This window comes from Vipera ursinii (assembly GCF_947247035.1).
Source record: "Vipera ursinii genome assembly, chromosome: 2".
Classification (NCBI taxonomy): Eukaryota; Metazoa; Chordata; class Lepidosauria; order Squamata; family Viperidae; genus Vipera; species Vipera ursinii.
In genome coordinates, this window is record NC_139513.1 from 56,704,102 (window position 1) to 56,727,230 (window position 23,129).

General features: G+C 37.0%; 2 protein-coding genes across 7 annotated transcripts in view; one reads left to right on the top strand and one right to left on the bottom strand.

Moving 5' to 3' along the window:
- Positions 1-259: 259 nt before the first annotated feature.
- ASB14 (ankyrin repeat and SOCS box containing 14) lies at positions 260-12,341 on the top strand. Of its 5 annotated transcripts, XM_083357221.1 has the most exons (10): positions 260-308; positions 1,302-1,441; positions 2,858-2,912; positions 3,181-3,262; positions 3,346-3,504; positions 4,353-4,598; positions 7,413-7,584; positions 8,421-8,964; positions 9,591-9,744; positions 11,051-12,341. In XM_083357221.1, the coding sequence occupies exons 2-10, from the start codon at positions 1,335-1,337 to the stop codon at positions 11,227-11,229; spliced, it is 1,698 nt and encodes a 565-aa protein (XP_083213347.1). In that variant the 5' UTR covers positions 260-308; positions 1,302-1,334; the 3' UTR covers positions 11,230-12,341. The 5 variants fall into 5 exon arrangements, with proteins under 5 accessions (XP_083213347.1, XP_083213348.1, XP_083213349.1 ...); XM_083357222.1 differs by lacking the exon at positions 260-308 and having other exon boundaries at positions 1,355-1,441; positions 2,858-3,262; positions 8,421-8,722; positions 8,810-8,964; XM_083357223.1 differs by lacking the exon at positions 260-308 and having other exon boundaries at positions 1,355-1,441; positions 2,858-2,924; positions 3,142-3,262.
- A 5,604-nt stretch (positions 12,342-17,945) lies between these two features.
- APPL1 (adaptor protein, phosphotyrosine interacting with PH domain and leucine zipper 1) overlaps positions 17,946-23,129 on the bottom strand; it is a 46,495-nt gene continuing 41,311 nt past the window's right edge. For both annotated transcript variants that reach the window (XM_083352922.1, XM_083352923.1), the window contains 2 exons: positions 22,325-22,414; positions 17,946-19,142 (listed from right to left, as the gene is read on the bottom strand). In XM_083352922.1, coding sequence (XP_083209048.1) covers positions 18,993-19,142; positions 22,325-22,414 — 240 coding nt within the window. In that variant the 3' untranslated portion in view covers positions 17,946-18,992. The remainder of the gene's footprint in view (positions 19,143-22,324; positions 22,415-23,129) is intronic.

The following is a 23,129-nucleotide window of genomic DNA, read 5'->3' on the forward strand; positions in this document are numbered from 1 at the left end:
ATATGCCATACATTTAGCAACTTTCTAAAACAGTTAAATTTTGCTTACAGTTATTACAAACTGATTTTAAAATGTCTGTTCTTTGGATACTTTTTGTTATTATACATGTGGTTCATTTTCTGACCCTCATTTAATTCATATGTCTTGTCTGCAAGAGAGAATGTCTTATGGTGAGATATTTATAGTGAGCTATTAATGGTTGCAATGATGCAACAAGCCCAGGATCATTTTTCAATACATCAAACATCACATTTGGTTTTGACACTTGCTCAAGAGTGAGCATTCTGTGTTTCAAATTTGGGAGAAAGGTGAGGAAAATGTGTCTTGTCATTATAAAAAGTCAGTTCTCCCAATAGCTTAACTTCCTAAGCTATTTTTAAATAATAAAGGTTAAGTGTTGGTATTTCTGGAATCTTGTTTTTTATTATTCCAGGAGTAACACAAGTGTATGTGCGTGTTTGCATGTTTTGCTTTTTATGTGTTAGCATTCCAAAGAGAAAAAGCATTTTGTGATTTTCCTGTATCCTGTAAACTTTACTTAATAATTTTAAACACTTTTTCAATATTTATGCATTTATTTTGAAGAAGCCAAATGAAAATATCTCAATACCACTGATTTTAATGGGGAAAATAACTGAAAACAATGCTAGTTAAAATGCTCAGTTTTGACTTAATTCTACCATTAATTCTGTTCTTATGGTGCAAGCCATTTTTAATGTACAACAGAGAGTGTTTCCTGAACAGTAATAGACTATTAAATTAAATGCTAGTGATTTTTTACAAGGAAACATCTGCATTGCAAATGATATTCCTTGTTTGTTAATAAAGTCCAGATGTTCTGCATCTCTTTCCATTCAGTCTGAACAGATTTCAGCTGAACTGTTTTGCTTTTTAATGTACATGACCCAGCACTTTCTTTACACATGCAGGAAATATGAGCAGAGTGAGGAAGGGCATTGCAAAAGAAATCTGTAGGAACATGTTGAGCTTAGCAAGGGTGGGGGCAGTAAAGATAGGAGAAGAAAGCATGAGGAAGATTTGAGCACTCAAATGCCGGGTTCCTTGGCACAGGCATGAGCTCAGAAAGAGGAGCAAAAACAAGTCAAACTGATAACCTGATCTGGTCAGTGTGAACCTGATGGTCCCGCTGTCTGTCAAGTTAATGCTCAAAAACAGATTGAGACAGAACACTTAAGAATGTTTTGCTTTTGCTTATCATTACATATTTCTATATTTCTGGCTTCTGATATTTCTAGAAGATGCAACATAACATTTAACCCCACCTCATTTTATAATTTAAGAAATGTGGTTTTAACCTGTATGATACTACAAAAATGCATGATGAGGAAGCTGAGGAAGATATCCCTACGCAGCTTGTCATCCAGCAAAGCCTGCATGACATACTCTGGAGCAAGACGGTGACAACCGCAAAGAGTGACAGGTGTGCACTGCCTTTGATATATTGTTTCTAGCATCTGTTAAAATGTTTCTTGAAACAGAGTATATAATTTTGAAATATAGTTTCACAGAATGCTGTACAACTCGGCATAGATTATTGTTACAGACATAGGGATTTCCATATGTTGTGTGTTTATGTGATAAATTTTGTATCTTTAGGATGAGGCATGTTTTTATTTATAAATGTGGCTAGTATCCATTTAATATGAAAAATCTCTCCCCCCAAAAAAGATTGTATATAAAGACATAAATGTATAGATTATAAAGAACCTATTTTATTTTACATTTAGGCAAGAAAAACCAAATGTACAGGTATAGTATAGGGAGTACCTTGCTGAATAGTAGTAACTGTGAGAGGGATCTCGGAGTCCTAGTGGACAGTCACTTAAATATGAGCCAGCAGTGTGCTGCAGCTGCCAAAAAAGCCAACACAGTGCTAGGCTGCATTAACAGGGATAGAATCAATTAACACATGAAGTGTTAATACCACTTTACAATGCCTTGGTAAGGCCACACTTGGAATACTGCATCCAGTTTTGGTCACCACGATGTAAAAAAGTGTTGAGACTCTAGAAAGAGTACAAAGAAGAGCAACAAAGATGATTAGGGGACTGGAGACTAAAACATATAAGGAATGGTTGCTGGAATTGGGTATGTCTAGCTTAATGAAGAGAAGGACTAGGGATGACATGATAGCAGTGTTCCAATATCTCAGGGGCTGCTACAAGGAAGATGGAATCAAAGTATTCTCCAAAGCACCTGAAGGCAAGACAAGAAGCAACGGATGGAAACTAATCTAAGAGAGAAGCAACCTAGAACTAAGGAGAAACTTCCTGACAGTTAGAACAATTAACCAGTGGAACAACCTGCCTCCAGAAGCTGTGAATGCTCCAACACTGGAAGTTTTTAAGAAGAGACTGGACAGCCATTTGTCTGAAATGGTATAGGGTTTCCTGCCTGAGCAGGGGGTTGGACTAGATGACCTCCAAGGTCTCTTCCAACTTTACTATTATGATTATGATTATAGATTCCATAATAGCTTTGTACCATATGATTTTATTTTTCAATATAGTGCCAATTACAATGTTTTTAACTTTGTATGTGCTGGTTTTGCTTTGAATGTTTTATCAAAAGCAAACTATTGATCTTCCTCTGCCTCCCTCTAAAGAAGGATAGGAAGCAGTTTTACAGTTGGGGATAAACTTCCTACTCAGTTGCAGGACACCCCAGGAGCTTACTCACTAGGTGTATAGGATCTGGTTTTTCCTGTATGAAACACCAATATATTAAATATACAAATTAAACATTTTCTCTTTTTTCCACCATTTTTGCAGTCTGAAATTCAGTGTAATATGAGAATATTTGACTTTTTTCTTATGCTATTGTATTCTGCTTGCAGCTTTTGTTTCACAACAAGTCCAGATTACAGAAAGATCATCGCTGCCATTCGGACAGTTAAGTAATAAGTTCAATATTCTTGGGAATGATTAAAAATACACAAATGATCTCAATTAGCTGATCTCAGCCCTCATGTGTGGAGAAATTAAAAGTAGCACTTGCAGCTGTGGGGCAGCCTTTTATCATTTTAACAAGAATGTGTTATTTATTACTAAAACAAAGTGGTCTTTGAGTTCAAAAAGCATAAATTGTAGATCTTTCATACTCATCACAGGTGAAGAAGAGTCTTTACTTAAGTTGATGAGGAATGGATCTGCTTTTCAGGAAGTAGACTCCCAAGGTTGGCTTCCTCTTCATGAAGCAGCAATGCAACCAAACAAGACTATTCTAGAAATTACTTTGAAAGGTGATGTTCCTTTGAGAACTATGTGTGATTCTTGTCAATTTCATATATTAACTTATGAATTCAAACAAAGCTCTCTCTTTCAGCTTCACATCCTACTGTCTGGCAACAGACCAACCTAAAAGGAGAAACTCCTCTGTTTCTGGCTGTGGACAAATGTCTTGTGAAAAATGTCAATGTCCTGCTAATCAATGGGTTTGATCCAAATACTAGGAATGAAGAAGGAGATTCTGCTTTAATTATTGGTAAACCAAATTATATTGTTTGTCTGATGATATTTAAACATTCCCAGTTATAAAATAATGATAGCTTGTATTGATTGAAAGTGGTTTCTCATGCCAAATTTAAGGATGTAGTTGCCTATTTCTATGCCATTCAGGTGGCAAGAATAAATATCCATTTTTATCCATTGTTTTCACTTGCTACTTCCACCCCAAGCTTTATTTAGGTCCTAGACTCAAGTCGTATCTGGTCAATCTAGTTTTGAGTTCTAGAAAAATTCATATACATTTATAACTTCCAGCATAGTTGGAACTTTTTTTACTCCTCATATTCTTTCAACTCCCAACCTCACCCCGTATCTGAGTACTATTGGAAACTGATCAAAGAGAGAAGCAACCTGGAATTAAGGATAAACTTCCTGACAATGAGGACAATCAACCAGTGGAACAGCTTGTCTCCAGAAATCATGGGAACTCCATCACTGGAGATTTTCAAGAGAAGGCTAGACAGTCACTTGTCTGAGATGGTATTGGTTCTCCTGCTTGAGCAGGGGGCTGGGCTAGAAGATCTCCAAGGTCCCTTTCAGCTCTATTCTATTCTATAATCCAAAAAAGACATTTTTTCTAAATGTGAATGAAGAACAGCAGTGTAAAATGTTTATCTCTTCTTTTTTAAAAAACTGAAGTTATATTTTAAAGTTTAGCACTTTATTTTACTCTGTGATTCTTTTAATTATACAGTATACAAACGACATGTGAGACTGCTAAACAAAGGTTTAGTCTCATATGCTAAGTGGAGATTGAATAGTTTAATAACTGAGAGTTAAATAAAATTTTCAAATGCTGCTCTTTCATATTTTAATATTTTACAGCAATTGAACATGAATCATATGAAATTGCTTCCTTATTGATACAATTTGGTGCCAATACCAATCTACAGTGTATCAACAAAAGGACAGCTTTACATGAGGCAGCCAGATTAGGCTTGAAAGACATGGTGGAATTACTACTTTGGTCCAAAGCAGATGCAGATCCACGAAGTTCTTATGGGCTCACCCCTCTAGCACTGGCAGCACAGAACGGGCATACAGAAATTCTAGAAATCCTACTGCGTAAAGGTGAGAGGTTCTGTATAAAACCTTCTGTGTTAAATGCACACTAATTGGGAGGAAGAGGGTAGTTGCTAGAATGTACAGCTTGATGGATCTGAATGGTTGAAACTGCCTTCTATAAAATGTGCTAAATTTATTATGGTGAATAGCCATTCTAAGTGTATTGATGTATGTTTTCTCTGTTGATTGTGGGGATGCTCAGATGAAAAGTCATTCTTTGCAAGTCAGCCATCATTTTCAATAGTCTATATCTAGTCAGAGACAAAGACATTGTAGACATTGTTAAAATTTTCAAAACTTTGTTGTTGTTAGTTGCGAAGTCGTGTCCGACCCATCGCGACCCTATGGACAATGTTCCTCCAGGCCTTCCTGTCCTCTACCATTTTCTGGAGTCCATTTAAGCTCACGCCTACTGCTTCAGTGACTCCATCCAGCCACCTCATTCTCTGTCGTCCCCTTCTTCTATTGCCCTCAATCTTTCCCAGCATTAGGCTCTTCTCCAGTGAGTCCTTCCTTCTCATTAGGTGGCCAAAGTATTTGAGTTTTAGCTTCAGGATCTGGCCTTCTAAAGAGTAGTCAGGGTTGATCTCCTCTAGGACTGACCGGTTTGATCGCCTTGCAGTCCAAGGGACTCGCAGGAGTCTTCTCCAGCACCATAGTTCAAAGGCCTCAATTCTTTGGCGCTCAGCCTTTCTTATGGTCCAGCTTTCACTGCCATACATTGCAACTTGGAAGACCATAGCCTTGACTATACGCACTTTTGTTGACAGGGTGATGTCTCTGCTTTTTAGTGTGCTGTCTAGATTTGCCATGGCTTTCCTCCCCAGGAGCAAGCGTCTTTTTATTTCTTGGCTACAGTCCCCATCTGCAGTGATCTTGGAGCCCAGGAAAATAAAATCTGTCACTACCTCCATTTCTTCCCCATCTATTTGCCAGGAATTGAGAGGGCCGGATGCCATGATCTTGGTTTTCTTAATGTTTAGTTTCAACCCAAGTTTTGCACTCTCCTTCTTTACTCGCAACAAGAGGCTCTTTAGTTCCTCTTCACTTTCTGCCATTAGAGTGGTATCATCTGCATATCTTAGGTTGTTGATGTTTCTTCCGGCAATCTTAATTCCAACTTTTGATTCATCTAGCCCTGCCTTTCTCATGATGTGCTCTGCATATAAGTTAAATAGGCAGGGTGACAGTATACAGCCTTGCCGGACTCCTTTCCCAATTTGGAACCAATCAGTGGTTCCGTGTCCAGTTCTCACTGTTGCTTCTTGGCCTGCATATAGGTTTCTCAAGAGACAAATAAGATGGTCTGGTATGCCCATCTCTTTAAGGACTTGCCACAGTTTGTTATGATCCACACAATCAAAGGCTTTAGCATAGTCAATGAAGCAGAAGTAGATGTTTTTCTGGAACTCTCTAGCTTTCTCCATGATCCAGCGTATGTTAGCAATTTGATCTCTAGTTCCTCTGCCTCTTCGAAATCCTGCCTGTACTTCTGGTAGTTCTCGATCCACATACTGCTGGAGTCTAGCTTGTAGAATTTTAAGCATAACTTTACTAGCATGAGAAATGAGTGCAATGGTGCGATAGTTTGAACATTCTTTGGCACTGCCTTTCTTTGGAATTGGAATGTAAACTGATCTTTTCCAATCCTGTGGCCACTGTTGAGTTTTCCAAATTTGCTGGCAAATTGAGTGTAGCACTTTTACTGCATCGTCTTTTAAGATTTTGAATAGCTCAGCTGGAATACTGTCACCTCCACTAGCTTTGTTGTTGCTCAGCTTTTCTAAGGCCCACTTCACTTCACATTCTAGGATGTCTGGCTCGAGGTCAGTGACCACCTCATTGTGATTATCAGGGACATTAAGCTCATTCTTGTATAGTTCTTCTGTGTAATTTTGCCACCTCTTCTTAATCTCTTCTGCCTCTGTTAGGTCCCTGCCATTTTGGTCCTTTATCATGCCCATTTTTGCATTAAACGTTCCCTTCATCTCTCCAATTTTCTTGAAAAGATCTCTGGTCCTCCCTATTCTATTGTTTTCTTCTATTTCTTTGCATTGTTCATTTAAGAAGGCATTCTTATCTCTTCTAGCTATTCTTTGGAATTCTGCATTTAATTGTGCATATCTTTCTTTTTCTCCCTTGCCTTTCGCTTCCCTCCTTTCCTCAGCTATTTGCAAAGCTTCCTCAGACAACCATTTTGCTTTCTTGCATTTCTTTTTCTTTGGGATGGTTTTGGTTGCTACCTGTTGTACAATGTTGCGAACCTCTGTCCATAGTTCTTCAGGCACTCTGTCTATCAGATCTAATTCCTTAAATGTGTCCATGCAGATAGAAGTTTTATATGTTTTTAGGAAATTACTTCATTAGAATATACATTTTTCTCTGATATATTGTTTTGGGATCTGAGGAAAGAAGCTAGTAGAGTGTTGGAGTGTGGCTTCTCAGTTGTTTTGGTCTATCTTAGTCATGATGTCAACTGTATCTCAGTTTGTATGATTATATGTTAAGGCACATACTATATGCCAACATCTTTATAGCTGACCTACACTTTTTTATTCACACCCTTGAGTCCCCTCTTTTACGTGACAGCTATTGATGACATTTTAATCATCAGGATTTATGGAAGTGAATCTCTCATATGCCATCATAATTTCAACCTCCATCCCGCCATCAACCTCAGCCTAGACCTATCTACAGAACAATTCTATTTCCTTGGTATCAGCAAAGTACACAATAATTTTATGTTGATATAAACCAAACACATAAACACCATATTATTTTTGATTAATTATTAAAAGCTTACTGCTGTTTTCCCACTAGGTGCCAATGTCCTTTCCCAAGCATCAGATTCTGCATCTATATTATTTGAGGCTGCTGGAGGAGGAAACCCAGATTCCATCTCTCTCCTACTAGAATACGGAGCTGATGCCAATGTACCAAAGCAGTCCGGTCATCTTCCTATCCATAGAGCTGCTTATAGAGGCCATTTCTTGTGAGTTAGAACATACTAAATCCATTTATGGAACTGGGGGGGGGGGAAGGGAAAGGTGATCTATTCTACTTTGTGGTTTAACCTATCTCTGTTGAGAGAAATGTTTCTTTACTATTTGTCGAATCCTGAGTTACTAGGTAGAAAAGATAAAGTCTTCTTCATCTTAAAAAAAATTATGTAGAAAAAGCCTGTAACTTTCTATGTACTGTTCAGCTGCTGACATTGTTTTTTCTAGACATCTGTGAAAGAAAGTCCATTCTCTTTGGCATTTCACTGTCCTAGTCCTGTGACACAAAAATATTTGCAGAAGTCAGGCCAATTGATAGTTTTTTGGTATCTATTTGACATTATCACAAGTAACATACATTCTTTATGTTTTATGTGAATCTGAATATTCTGTACGTATTAGAACAGTCAACACTTCCAAAGCTAAGCTTAATATAGAAGAATATAGATCTGAATAGACCGGATCAACACTGTTTTGTTTCTTTTGGACTGCCCTTAATTGTAGCACCTTAAGGAATTTATTCTTCTTTATAAAATTACTTGAAATAATCAGCTTGCATATGTCTTTCTCCCTTTCGTCTCCCATTTTATTATTTGCTAGGGTGTTGTTGTTTTTTAGTGTTTCCCCCCACTGAAATTGTCTTTTTATATGCATTTTATTCAGTGGCTAAAATGTTAATAGTTGATGGAAACTCTTCTCTTATAAAAGTTTACAGCTCATGCCTCTTTATAGTGATCTCATTGCCTGCACTGGTAGGAACCATTGAGGTAAGATTGAAAGGGTGTTTTTTTTTTAAAAAAAAGAATGTTTATCCTTATCTTATTGCTAGGGCATTACAGATTTTGATTCCAGTCACAGATTTCAGTGCCATAAAGGAGAGTGGAATCAGCCCACTTCACTCGGCGGCAGCAGGAGGACATTCTCAGTGTCTTGAATTTCTACTCAGATCTGGATTTGAGGCTAATTTTATGTTGGATCGAAGAATTCAGAAAAGCTACGAGGATGAGAGGAAGTCAGCACTGTATTTTGCTGTCTCTAATGGGGATATTGAGTCCGCTCATTTGCTCCTGGATGCTGGAGCCCTACCAAATCAAGACCCTGTTAATTGCCTCCAAGTGGCCTTGAGAATGGGTAACTATGAACTCATCAGTCTCCTGCTTCGCCATGGAGCCAACGTGAATTACTTTTGTAGAGTCAATACAACCCATTTTCCATCAGCTCTACAGTACACACTGAAAGATGAAGTCCTGTTAAGGATGTTGTTGAATTATGGATACAATGTTTCCCGCTGTTTTGATTGTCCTCATGGAGACAACAGGCATTCCAAGTACTTATTTGAAGGGTGGACCTCAACTGTTATCAAAGACACAATGGTAAGTACTTCCTGGGGGAGATTAATCCTTCTTTTATAAGCTGATTAGTACTTATAAATTGCTCAGTGTTTAAGGGATGGTAAGATTTGTTTGGTTCTTCAAAACTGAAAATGATCAAAATCTTTAGAAATGCATTGATTTGAGACACAGTTTGGCGGGTCGAATCCCGAGTGCCGCATAGCAGAGTGAGCGCCTGTGACTCGTCCCAGCTTCTGCCAACCTAGCAGTTCGAAAGCACGTAAAAATGCCAGTAGAAAAATAGGGACCACTATGGTGGGAAGGTAACAGCGTTCTGTGTGCCTTTGGCGTCTAGTCATGCCGGCCACATGACCACGGAGACGTCCTCGGACAAGCGCTGGCTCTTCAGCTTTGAAACGGAGATGAGCACCGGCCCCTAGAGTTGGAAACGACTAGCACGCATGTGCGGGGGAACCTTTACCTTTACCTTTTATAGAATAAATGGCAAGTATTTGGTTATTTCAAAGGTGTCTGATATTTTTGTGAAATTATATTCAATGTATGGTTATTTTGATTTATTTTGCTGGTGATGTAGTCTGGATGCATCATCCACTTTATAATATAAGGCATTAAATTCTGTGTGCTCATGTTCTTGTTTTTTCTCTCAGTTCTGTGAAGTGATTACACTATCATGGTTAAGGCACCTGTCTGGGAAGGTAGTGCGAGTGATGCTAGATTATGTAGATCATATGAGAATATGCTCTAAACTTCAAGATACTCTTCAAGAACAAAAACTGTGGCCAGAAATCCATGCAATTTTGAGTAAGTGTTAAAGTTATCAGAATGTAAAGGTGTCTAACACAGTGTGCTATAATTTTTCAAACTGATTGATCAATTCATTATGAGCCATCAAGTCAATTTCAACTCCTAGTGATCACATAGATTTTTCTCCATGAGAATCTGTCCCTGATCTGATCTTTCAAGTCTTCCAACCTTTCACTTACTGCCAATATAACTGAGTCCATCCACCTTGCATAATTTTCAAATTAGTAACTGTATTATTGGTAAATATAATTTAAAATAATTTGAATTATTGGAGGAATAATTTATATGTTGTATTTTGACAGTCAATCTCTCCCTATTACTAAATATGACTGGATTTTTTTTTATATTTTCACTTGAAGCAAAGATCACAATAAATATAATATAATACACAGCATAACAAATCTTTACACAGAGCAAGCTCTTTAATTACCAATTATTAGTGATTTAGTAATTAGTACTTTCTTCTATGCCTCAGCATTGAAAGTTCATGTTTTATATCTTCTAGATCTATTTTCCTCATATAATTTTATCATTGCAATTAAAACGATTTAAAACTTGCCACACTGAATAAGGAACATGTTGAACACAAATAGCATCCTATGATGGGGGGAGAAAAGATCCCATACAGTATTATAACGTCCCAATCAGACTTGTATCCAATTTCTGGATATAAGCACTTGTGGCAGGAGTTAATTCATGCTTTATTCTAAGGGCTTTCCCTTAAATGTTCAGTATTGTACCGATGTCAGAACTCAACTACTTTGGGCTCACAACAAAGAAAATATAATAAAATCAATAAAAGATGAAGATGAAAGATGAGAAGTGCAGTGAAGAGTTTCATTCTCCTTGCCCAAGACGTATATGAAGAACCAGACCTTCATGGTTCTGCTAAACAACAGTGGGTGTGTGGGTGTGTTAGAGTCCACGTCAGAGCAAATCTGAGCAATTTTATCTACCAGATTGTCTAAATCAGGGGTAGGCAACCTTGGCTGTTTTATGACTCGTGGACTTCAACTCCCAGAATTCCTGAGCGGAATTCTGGAAGTTGAAATCCACGAGTCATAAAAGAGCCAAGGTTGCCTACTCCTGGTATAAATAATCCTCACAATAGCCCAACAGATATTCTGAAGGGCTCTCCCTAACCAATAGGGAGCAGTTTAATAATCTGAATAGGAAGATATGATCATTCCTTTTCCGTGATTCCCATTCCTTTCATCTCTTCATCCAGTTCTTCCTTATGAGTTAGAATCAGAATGTAGGAGTGGATAATTCATATTTTAGAGCCATATCATTTTATTTTCAGCAAACACACGTCCTCTGCAACATCTTTGCCGTCTGAGAATCCGAAAATGCTTAGGACGTTTACGTCTGCGCTGTCCTGTCTTCCTGACATTTCTGCCATTACCAAACCGTTTGAAAGAATATATCCTCTATAAGGAGTATGATCTCTATGGACAAGGACATCTAAAAGGAATCTACTAAGTCAAAGGCATAAAAGTGCATTTGGAAGATATTCTATATATAAATGAACAGAATATAGAAAAGCTTGTTTAAAATAGAATTCTAGTTAGTACTAATACGTCTGCTTGCTTTATACTAGAGTACATAAAAATTTTGATGAACAGTTAATGCAATGAAACCTTATCAAGCCTCAGGGCAGTTTTGCTGATCTGATTTATGTCTTCATTTGCAGAAATATGTGGAACTAGCCATGTGTTAAATTGAAATATCTAACACTGCACAAATGTAACATGTAATTTATGTAACAACACTCAAATGAGAGTTGGGAGCTGATGTCCCCAAACCCTGCGATGCCGTCTTCTGATTCAATGGACACCTCAATTGGTGTGAATAAAAGGGGTTCCTTATATTTTCTATCAGTGGAGGGGATTTTCCTTGCAACCCTCCATATGCTCACAAAATCCATTGCAATTATTTTTCCATCTGAGCTGTAAATGTTGAATGCAGTTTTTTTAAAAATTGGCAACAAGCATACAACAGTATGCTCTTTGCTCATAGGTGCCCACATTGTACTGAAATAATAGCATGCTGCTTTAACACATAACACATTTTCAAGAAGTACAAGCAGGGCATTACTTTACTGCCTAGTCTTATTTCTTTACAAATGCTGTTGAATATTTTCTTTAGAAGGAAAACAATTTGCATGTGTAAGGAGTATAATTGGCACACAAAAAATGGTCATGCATACACTCATGGAAGGCCTCTTGATTTGGTACTTGTAGTTTTAAGCAAGACTTCTTGTGTATCTCTGAAAAATATACATTTAACTTTTAAAATTTGGGATTCCAAGTGAAGTTTAGTCTTAGATTTTGTTATGTGTGCTATTCAGAGATCTCTTAATAGCCTAGGTTTCTACTGCCCACATCTTTAAGATGCAATTTAAAATCCTATAATGTGTGTATTTATTGCAACTTCAAAAACAAAATTACAATCTTTGTTTTATAACCCAAAAATGTTTTCTTTGAAAAGCAGTATTGTAAATCAAGTATTGCTAAAATAATTGAGGTCTTGCCATGTACCTTTATAGTACAGGTACAATGAAAATTGTATATCCTTGTCTTGTGTATTGCCTACCCATCCGGGTGAAATTCAAGGTGCTGGTTATCACCTATAAAGCCCTACATGGCCTGGGTCCGGGTTATTTGAGGGAACACCTGCTGCCGGCATCAAACGCCCTTCGCCCAGTGCGCTCCCACAGGGAGGGTCTGCTCAGGGTTCCGCCGGTGAGAGATTGCCGGCGGGTGACACCCAGGGGTAGGGCCTTCTCAGTGGGAGCGCCTGCCCTCTGGAACCAGCTGCCGGTAGAGCTGAGGACTGCTCCCGACCTACGATCATTCCGCCGGGGCCTGAAGACCTGGCTTTTTGAGCTCTCGGGCCCAGGCTGAGGAGAAAATTTTAACTGGGGTTTTAATCTACAGGGTGAATTTAATGCTTTTTTAATTGGTTTTAACTTTTGTATGTTTCGATTTTAATTCCCTGTAAACCGCCCTGAGTCCTCAGGGAAAGGGCGGTATACAAATGCAAATATTAAATTAAATCTTCTTTGTGTATATTTTGACATAGAAAACACAAAGTATTTTGAAATATTTAACAAATATTATGTCACCAGTATTTCTTCACATTTTGTCTAAGCAACTGCAACTACTAAACACACAATATTTACACTTAATTTTCACAAAACATGAATTCTTCTATATTCTAGCCAAATAAAGATAGCACACCAGCTGTTAGTTTTGGTTTATTAAGTACAATAAATGAATCTCTATTATATGGATATTCTTCCATTACTGACAGATTTAAAATGCATTTCACAAAGGTATTTTGAAAGTTTCCAATATATGATGTGCTTTGAAGAATAAATGCTGATAAAATATTTACATATTGTAGAAAAGCATCCTCTAAAATTGACTGGATTTCACTGAAATATTTCCCAATTTGTTTTATTAGTATCAAGATTTCATTTTGCAATTGACAATATCGAGCAGACAATCACTAAATATTAATACAAATATTACGAGAAATTAAGTTTTAATTAGACTTTCAATGTAAAAATCAATCACTGATACAAGATTAAATCATTACTTTCTGATTCATTCACTTTATTATAAAAGCCACCCAAAATTTAGTGTACAAATCTCTTGACTTCTTTACAGATTTCATTATGGAACATTGTTTTCTCAGATACCTGATGGTTGATTAGTCCTACACTATGTCATAACCTCTGACGGCCTGACAGTGTTCATGCATCAATTAGAAAACCTGTTCCTCCATGCAATTTGCTTTCCCCAGGAGTATGAAGGACCTTATGCTACAGGGGAGGCAAAAGTCTTGTTCAAGCAGCTGTGCACTTAATTAGCCCAAGTAACTGCTAAGCTTGTAAGCCGCCCTGAGTCTTTGGAGATGGGCGGGATATAAATATAATAAAAATAAATAAAAATAAAATCTGTAGAAAGTAAGTGATTTCAGTTACAGATGAAAACAAAACAGGATAACTTTGTTGAGATATCACAAATAGCAGTCCTGATTTTTTTTTAAAATCAATCCTATAAAATTAGTTGAATGCCTCTGGCTTACAATACATGCAAAATGTGTTTTTATAATTCATCAGAGATGAATATTTTATTAAAAGAAATATGGTAATCTTAATTTGCATGTTGTCCTTAGAAATATGATTTAGTACAGAAGGCAACTTAGAAAGTCCACTTGTCCAGCAACTGCCAAGTTCATTTGTCCTTGACTGCATAACCGTATAATTGTGTATGCAAAAGCAAATCCCACTCAGGTCAGTGGAGTTTACCATCAGTAGAATGAGAACAGAACTGCTGACTCCAAGGTCTATCTGCTGGCTCCAAGCAATAAACCAATCAGACAGCCAAATCATACTATTTTTCCTACTGAGAACATTCCCACTAGAAAATCTAATGTGGGAAATAGAGCTACTGAACACAATCCATACAAATTGGATTTTGTAACTAACTGTAGATGGGTACATTCGAGAGCAGTAGCCTGTGAACTGTTTATTATAATAAAGATCATTTGGTTTTATTCACATTATAATACATCTTTACAGATAGTGTGTTTGTGTGTGTGTGTGTGTGTGTGTGTACAGACACATACATACATACATATATATTTATATATACACACACATATATATACTGTATATACACACACACACATATATATATGCATATATATGTTTTCTGAGGTTTTCACGGGTGTTTGTATGTAGATCTTTGGTCATTCAGGTTTTTTCCTCCAATTCTATGTGGGGAAAAACCCGAATGACCAAAGATCTACATACATACATACATACATACATATATGCACACACATATACATATACACACACATACATATATACATATACATACACATACATACATACACACACACCTCTCTAATTACTTTAAAAATGCGAATACCGGGTGTACTCATCAAAAGTGTAAAAATCATTGAACCCCGGGATGGTATAAAAACAACTGTTTATTACTAAGCTTTCGTCGGTCCCCTGCTGACGTCATCAGAGTGGAAGTCGGAGGTTGGAAGGACTGTTTATAAAGCTGGTTGTTTTTACACTCTGCTCATAGAGCATGTAACCGGTCCACCCGCCCCAATCGTATTTTCCCTAATCATGTCGCATCCGCTTGTGTGATCACGTTGCATCCGCTTGTGTGCGTGAGTCCTGATGTCTTCCCTCCTCTCATTTTTACTCCCTCTGCCTGCTCCATTTGTATCTAGCTGGTTTGTCTTGTCCTACGGCTCCCGTAAGTCACGTGGTGACATCTGGTAGCATTACCCCTATCACGCGTGACGCTCTGTACTCGTTGGTCTGTTGCTGCTCTAATTTTTGAGAGGGTTGTGTTGACGTTTCCTTTTCACTCGTGATTTCATGTTATCCCATAAGTGAACAAACTGAGTCTTTCTTATCCCCCTCCCTCTTGTGTCTGGGTGGTGCTCTTTGTATTCGCTGTGGATTCTTACGTTGGTCATGTTTCCTTAGTGTCTGGTAAGCTGGCAACAAATCTATGTGGCGGTTGATTGAATGCTCATTCGATAGCCAGCCCTCTTTAAGCAACCGTCCACCCTTGGAAGTGTCCTGAGTGATGGCCTCCGCTCCCACAAAGTCAAATGAGTGATTGTTGCAGGCTATGTGCGTCCACATTTGTGAGTGTTGCTTGTGCCATCTGACAGCCAATTTGTGCTCATTGACCCTGGTCTTGAGTTGTTTGGCCATTTCCCCAATGTAATTACAGTAGCAGTCGTTACATTTAACCCTGTAGACCACTGATGACCTTTCATCATCGGAGAGCGGCTCTTTGAGGCACATTACCTTAGCACACACAGTTGATTTGGCTTGTGCGCTATGTTGATATTATACGGTGCCAATATCCATGCTATCGGCTCTGATACACCATTGATATACGGTAGTGTTATCCAGACTGTAGTTGTTGGTCTTTTGCATTCTATGGGACTTCTGGTGTCTGCTGTATTGTCAGATAGTCTTATTGGGTAACCATTGTCCCTGCATATACGGTAAAGAAGGGTCCGTTCTTTAATTTTTGCTTTCCTCATGCTGTAGTGTCTATTCACCTGAACAGGGTCCGGATGCAGCTGATCTTATGTGATACCAGATGGTTACTTCCATAGTGCAAGATCCTGTCCGTATGTGTTGTTTTTCAGTGGATGGTTGTGTGGAGTGTCCCGTTGGTCTGGTGGCTGATCAGTACATCTAGAATGCCAGGGTACCATTGGCCTCTTCCTCCGCCGTAAACTGAATATCCGGGTAGACTTAGTTCTTCCATGAACCTGGCACTGTCTTGTCGTTTAATTATGGTAAATGTGTCGTCAACATATCTGCCCCAAAACTTGGGTCAGTAGTCACGTTAGCTTCCAGTTCTTGTAGGATTGCCTCTGCGATAATTCCAGAAATAGGGGATCCCATTGGCGTGCCTTTTACCTGTTCATATATTGTACCTTGGAACGTAAAGTATGTCTTAAGGCACAGGTTCATCAGTTGGATGACATCTTCCGTGTTAAGTGGGTTGTAGTGTCACAGTTCCTCCTGTTGTAATCAGTTCTTTATCACCGAAATGGCCAGATTTTGTGGAATGGAGGTAAATAATGATGTTACATCAAACAACACCATAACCTCGACATCCTCTACCCTTAGCGGTTTTAATCTTTTCAGGAATTCTTTTGACAATCTTACCATGGTCATGCTGCCCTCCACCAGATGCTGTATCCATCCACTTAGCCATTTGGCCAAACCGAAAGTTGGTGTGTCCCTAAACGACACAATAGGTTGCAGCAAGGTCCCTTCTTTGTGGATTTTTGGATGTCTATAAACCTTACCATAGCCGAGTTTTTGGGTCTTATTGCCTTTAAATTGTCCTCATTAATTTTGCCCTGTCTTTTGAGTTTTTCCGCTGCCTTCTTGATTTTTTTAGTGTTGTCATCAGGTCTTTTGCAACGGTTCGGCATGCACTAGTATCATCAATTAGGGCTTGAACTTTGCAGTTATATTCTGCCCTTATTTGCCGGTAGGATAATAGCAGAGCACAAAAACAGCCAGCTTTATAAGCAGACTTTCCAACCTCCGACTTCCACTCTGATGACGTCGGGAGGGGATTGATGAAAGCTTAGTAATAAACAGTTGTTTCTATACCTATCCCTGAGTTCAATGATTTTTACAAAAAAAAACCCAACTTACCAGATATTCCCTTGGTTTGGCTGACAAAAAGGGGAAGAGAGCTGGTGACCTAGAGGTTAATACAGCTGCCTAGTATGCAGGCTGCCTAGGTTCAAATCCCATAAAGGGTATGGCTAGCTGATGAGAGCTAAGAAGCTCGAAATAGCTATTCTAGTATCCCATTTAACTCTTTAACTTTGTCAGCAAAAAAGAAATTTGAATTTGTAATGTATCGCAGTAGCGACTTGAGCCCTGTTAACACTCCTAGGTTGGAGCTGGCAAAAGTGATCATAATAATAGAACTGCAATATAGTAGTTCAAAACCAAAGGTGCATCAACCAGACCGGGGCAGGGGGAGACAAAACCTATATCTATCTATCTATCTATCTCTATATCTATCTATCTACCTACCTATATATATATATATATATGCATACACATATATACATACACACATATATACATATACATAGAGGTCAGCTGAAGATTAGTCTGAAGCGTAACAAATATCGTTTAAAATGAATTGATTAACTTTAAATTTAAATGTATGATTTTATAGTGTTATGTGGCTTAACATAGCTATAAACTGGATAAACCATTACAACAGATATTGTCAATTTGAGTGAGGTGGCACAAAATAGAATAAATTGAATATATGATTTTCATTATCTACAAGTTGAAACCTAAGGGAAGTTTTCAAAAACTAGAAGGAGACGGCTCAATGAGCAATCACACCTCCTCTATTTCTTGGGTCTCCATGTGTCTTTACGCCCTTGCAGTTAGGAATGAAGGACAAACATCCCTACTTGATCTCAAAAGATTTTCCAACCCAGGTTAATTGGCCTTCAAAGTTTTTCCTCCATAGTCTCTGATCAGCTTTCAATTTCTGTACAATTTCTGTTTGCAGATTGCAATATAAAAGAGGATAAACCTACAGATCATTTGTATTTCCAGAACAAATGTACTGGAATGAAAAATCACTGCATGCTTTTTATATTATATTTGTCACAAATCAATAAGCTGAAACTGAATTACAATTACCTGCCTGATTTTTCTCAGATTTAGCAAATATGTGCAATTTGTATGTATTTCTATTACATGTGGATGTAAGTTAAATATGACAACAGGTGTTAGAAAAATTATCTGACAATTTTTCCATGCAACTAATTCTATCACCAACATAATCTCAAACTTTTGCTAATGAAAAGACACTTACAAACCTGATTCCAATAATCATAGCAATTCTGTTAAAGTGTATGCACATTATTCTCATCTAGACAGTTAAAAGTCAATTTGTATAGTTACAATGCTGCATTGACACTCCAAAGTACTTTCCAGTGTTTGGTTGAATGTCTTTGCCACCCTCCACAAAGTGCTTTATGTACTGTATACAGAGGAGAGGCCAAGATCACTTCCAGCCAGTACAATTTCAAATAAAAATAGTATTCTCATATTTCATCTTAAAAAACTCATACACTCTAGAACCAGCACTTTCTTAGCAAAAGCATTAATTAAAAGTTATGAGGCTGTTGCCATTATTGACCCCGCCACTTTAGGAATCAAAATTGGCTTTTTGTTCAGAGGCTTAGGATACTTTGAAGACTAAAATGACTCAATTTTTATCAGATCAAATGTTAGTATTTAAAAGTAGAACAAGCCTCTTTATTTTACAGGAGACTAAAACAACTTCTCTGAAAACAAGAGAAAAGAAACTGAAGATAAAAGATTTTCTACCAACTTCTTAAGTTACACAAATTACTTTCTAAGTCACCAGAACAGCTAGGTAATTGAAATAGAATAAGTTCTATAATATCCAAATCTGCTACAGCCATGAACATTTCACTACATTTGGTTATGATATGAGAACAAAAATCCATATTTACACTGAGCCATTTAAGAAAGATCAACCTTAATGAGTGAGAATACCAAGTTGTATCTAATATAACAAATTTACATGATTTGTTTTGTAAATTTTAAATGATACAATTTATCATTTCAGACAAGAGGTTTAAAGGCTTGCACTGAAGTTGCTTCATGCATCAGATTCTTGCTTCTTCTTTCCATCTTCACCCAAATCACTGTCTTCTGATGGGCTATTGCTAAGAATTACAAACTGTCCTTCACCAACACTCTGGATGGATCGACTAGAAGCAGCAATTAATCGACTTTGCTCTTCTAAATCCTGGAAAAAATACATTTACTGAATATTATTTTAAATAGTAAATAATACAGATATTATTATTGGCAACTATTTACTATGACCAGTAAGTCACACACTACAAGTAGTCCTTGTTTAGTGACCACAACTGGCTAGGAAAGGATTGCAAGAGAATAAATAGGCACACAATTGGGAATGCACATTGAAAGCAATATGCTGGTGCTGGCAACTATGAGAGTATTATGCAAACAGCCCAGTGTATTCTCAATTGTAAGCCTGGTTACTCTCTTGTAATTCTTTCTTCTCCAACCCGTCCACTTTGCAAGCAGAGGAAAAAAAGAAAAACATGTCAGGAACAGGGAGGACTTCCAGTTTTGAGCCATAGCACATGGCCGTGGGATAGCAAAGTTCTGCTCCCCATGGCCAGTTTCGTCCTGCCAGGGGGACCCTAAATGGGTCTGAAGTTGCCCCAAAGAGGTGACCATGAAGGAGGGGCGCTCCATTGATCACAAAACAACAGTGGTAGTTTCGTTTGATCTGGGGAAGGCCCTCTGACCTGACAGGAGAAAGGCTAGCATGGCATCAGCATCTAGCCCAAGCTAGAAGTCCAGGAGCATGAACAAGAACATCAGTGAACCGCATACTTGGAACTGGTGAGAGTATCAATCTTCTCTCTTCTATCTACTAACTGAATCCTTGGGAAAGACCCCCCCCCCCAAACAAGAAAAGCTCCAGAAGTGAAGGGAGGGAACTATACCCCCATTCCCTCATAGATGGAAGCAGTGAATTAATACTAAGGGGGAAAGAAATAGACTGAAAATAAATTTAAAATACTACAGTCTGGACAAATCTAGAAACTAACAAAACCCTGTTAAGACTACACCTAAAAGGGTTTTAATGAAATTATAAAAAATATATAACAATAATATTTTTTGTCTGAAAAAAAATGGAAAATGAGTAACTACTGACACCTAGTGGAAAATTAGAGCACAGAACACTAACAATAATGATTCAGAAACTGGCAGGACACCTAGAAACAAAGAATAATCTGTTCCCTTAAATTTTAAATAACTTTGAAGACAGCTCTGAGAACAAAGAAAGAGCTGGCTCAGCCATAAGATTAAAAAGTGTCTGAAAGAAAAATACCTGGACTATTGATTAAATTTAAGAATTGTTTAGAGAAAAAGAAAAACTTTGGCTCTTGGCTAATCTTTTGGAGGAGAATCTAGAGGAAGGACTTAAGGTGGCTTAACATACTGAATTGCAATTTTGACTGATTGGTAATTAACCCCTGAACTAAAGTATTGATTAAAGACTATTTGAAGGGGAGAGAAAACATGGATATCGTAGACCTATAAACAAATGACAGGACACCACACTCAATATTCACTCCTGAACTGTTTAGCCTGGAACATCAAAGACTCAGAAGCAATATTTCAAGGCAAGATAAATACTTTCCAAGAGGAAATGTACGCAATGTTATGACAGATACAAATGACAAGATTTAAAACACGAGGAAATCCAGAACAACTTTGACGACATAAATAAGCACATCTCTAATCTAAATCTACAATTAAAAACACCCACAAAATGATGGAGAATGAACAAACAAATCAGATTACACAACACAAATTAGAAAAACATGATCATATCGATGAAGCTACAAATGAAAAGAATTACAATCCAACACAAACAGGAAAAAATCTACAGGACTTTGATATAACAATAAAAATGGAGTGGACAATAGAATTCCCAGGGGAATCATTAGAGTTTTGGAGACAGACAGTATATATCCTATTTATTCTATCTTCTGCATTACCAACAATACTTGCAAAAACACAGGAACTGCCGGGTAAGTGGAATATATCAACTTGGAAAGCTATCTGGCAAAAGAAGAAGGCTAGAGATAGATTCGAGAGATTTGACTTGCCCTACCAGATGGAGTATTAGATGAATAAACACTTGTTTGAATATGGTTAAAAGAATAGAGAACTTTGAACATAAAGGGACCCTATAACAAGAGGGATAAGAGGTTTAAGTAATATAGTATGTTTTACAATATATGAAATGTAAAAATATTGGGATGATGTAGCTTTTATAAATATAAGTGAAATTTAAGGTGATCAGAAAGGATGTTATACCCAGATGTTATAAGACAGACAAGAAGCACAGTATTTTTATAATACATGAAAATATTGGGATGGTGTACCTAAATGGAAAAATTTGGATATCTAGATGATTAACATTGAGAAAATCATGACTGATAAGAATGGATTGAATAAAAGGGGAAATTAAGCTTAAACAAAAATCACAAAAATAGAATGCATGGTGAACTAATGAGATGATGGTTATAAGAATAATATAAAGTGATAAAAATGTTATACATAGATGTTATCACTATACATAGATGTTATCACTATAAATATGAAAAATATCTATATTTAATCATTTATATATTGAAAATATTAAGAATTATATTTGTTTAAGATTGAATATAAATGGGAGAAGGAAAGATCAAAGAAATATATCATTAATTAATATAATTATGGAATTATTAAATTTAATAATTGTTGACTGTTAATTAATTATTATTGCCTTTTTTTCTTTTCTCAAATATATAAACCAAGACAACATGCTGTACACCAGGCACTGGAGATTGTTATTGTTAAAAACCAATAAAATATTTTTTTAAAAAAGAAGTGTAAGGCACAGACAATACATACTGACTATAATGGTCATTTTGTGACTGACGGACAGCACTGTCATTAACTTTGAATAGTTGTTGAACAAGACATGGTAAGCAATGACTACCTGCATTAAAAATGAATTTTCAAGATTCATCAACCTGAACACAAAGCTTTATATAGGGCTATAGATAGAGAACTTCAATTATTCAGCAATCTTTAAGAATAAAATCCTGTGAACAATACGACTCATGTTAAAATGATTATTTTGGTGCAGTATCCTCTTTCCAACCACAGTGAGTCACAAGTCTTCTGGCCACACAAAGTAGGCCACTGCTTGTCAGGTTCAGCAACTAGTAATGTACTACATCCAGTGTTACCATGTGAACACATCTGCTTTAATCTAAAACCAGTCAATATCAGTTTTGTGAGGAAGAATAATTTTTCATGTTTATTAAATTTAAATAAAATGGCTATTTTGAAAGTTCAAAAATCCAAGTTAAACCTTGATTAAATCCATACCTTTTCAATTTGTTTCTGTTTATTGAGCTCTTTTTGCTGTTTTTCCCTTTCTCTTTCTATTTCTTTCTGCTTTTCTGATGATCTTCGATCCTGAAATGTTTTAAAAAGAAAATGCCAAATACCAAAATGTTACATTATTTGCACAGAATGGATTACTACTTTGTTTTGCCTGAAAAACTGCATGAAAAAAATAAGAGGTTTCCAAGTATTTTTAACCAAATACTTTTACAGCTTTTCAAAGGAAGGTGTTAAAAATCTTGGCTTTCACATCGTATTAATATATCACATCAGTTACACAATAGAAAAATTAACTACACAGTAATTTAAGATTAAAAGACCATGATGCTTACATAATTGTTTCTCCAAATAGTAATTTATGTACCGTATTCACAAAATACAGCCTCCTTCACTATGATTCAGCTTCTCAATTATATCTGATTTGGACTCACCTGTATCTGCTCAAGAAACGAACAAATACAAAGGCGCTTTCTTAAGAGGTATACTAGGATAGGAAAAAGATCCTTTTTCTCATTAAATCCAGCTAAAGAATGTTGAAGGATGGTTCACATGGGTCCAGAACTCACTCACAGGAATGCACAATCATCACTTCAAGAAGCAGAATTACAGCTACCTATCCTTCTGTTTTAACATTGCACTTTATTTATACATATTTTGCATGTTTTGCAAAGTATGTATAAAAACAATAAACAATCCACAAGAAACTGGGGGGGAAAAACATTTGGCATATACAGATTTGTTGAGCCACATACAAAAAAGGAGCAATACTTCCAAGAGACATTAATCC

Excerpts from the sequence above, each read along its gene's own strand:
- ASB14 (XM_083357220.1), top strand. The coding sequence starts at position 2,989 with ATGTGTGGAGAAATTAAAAGTAGCACTTGCAGCTGTGGGGCAGCCTTT. Across the intron at positions 3,505-4,352 it reads AGATTCTGCTTTAATTATTG|CAATTGAACATGAATCATAT; the intron begins GTAAACCAAATT and ends AATATTTTACAG. Across the intron at positions 7,585-8,420 it reads GCTTATAGAGGCCATTTCTT|GGCATTACAGATTTTGATTC; the intron begins GTGAGTTAGAAC and ends TCTTATTGCTAG.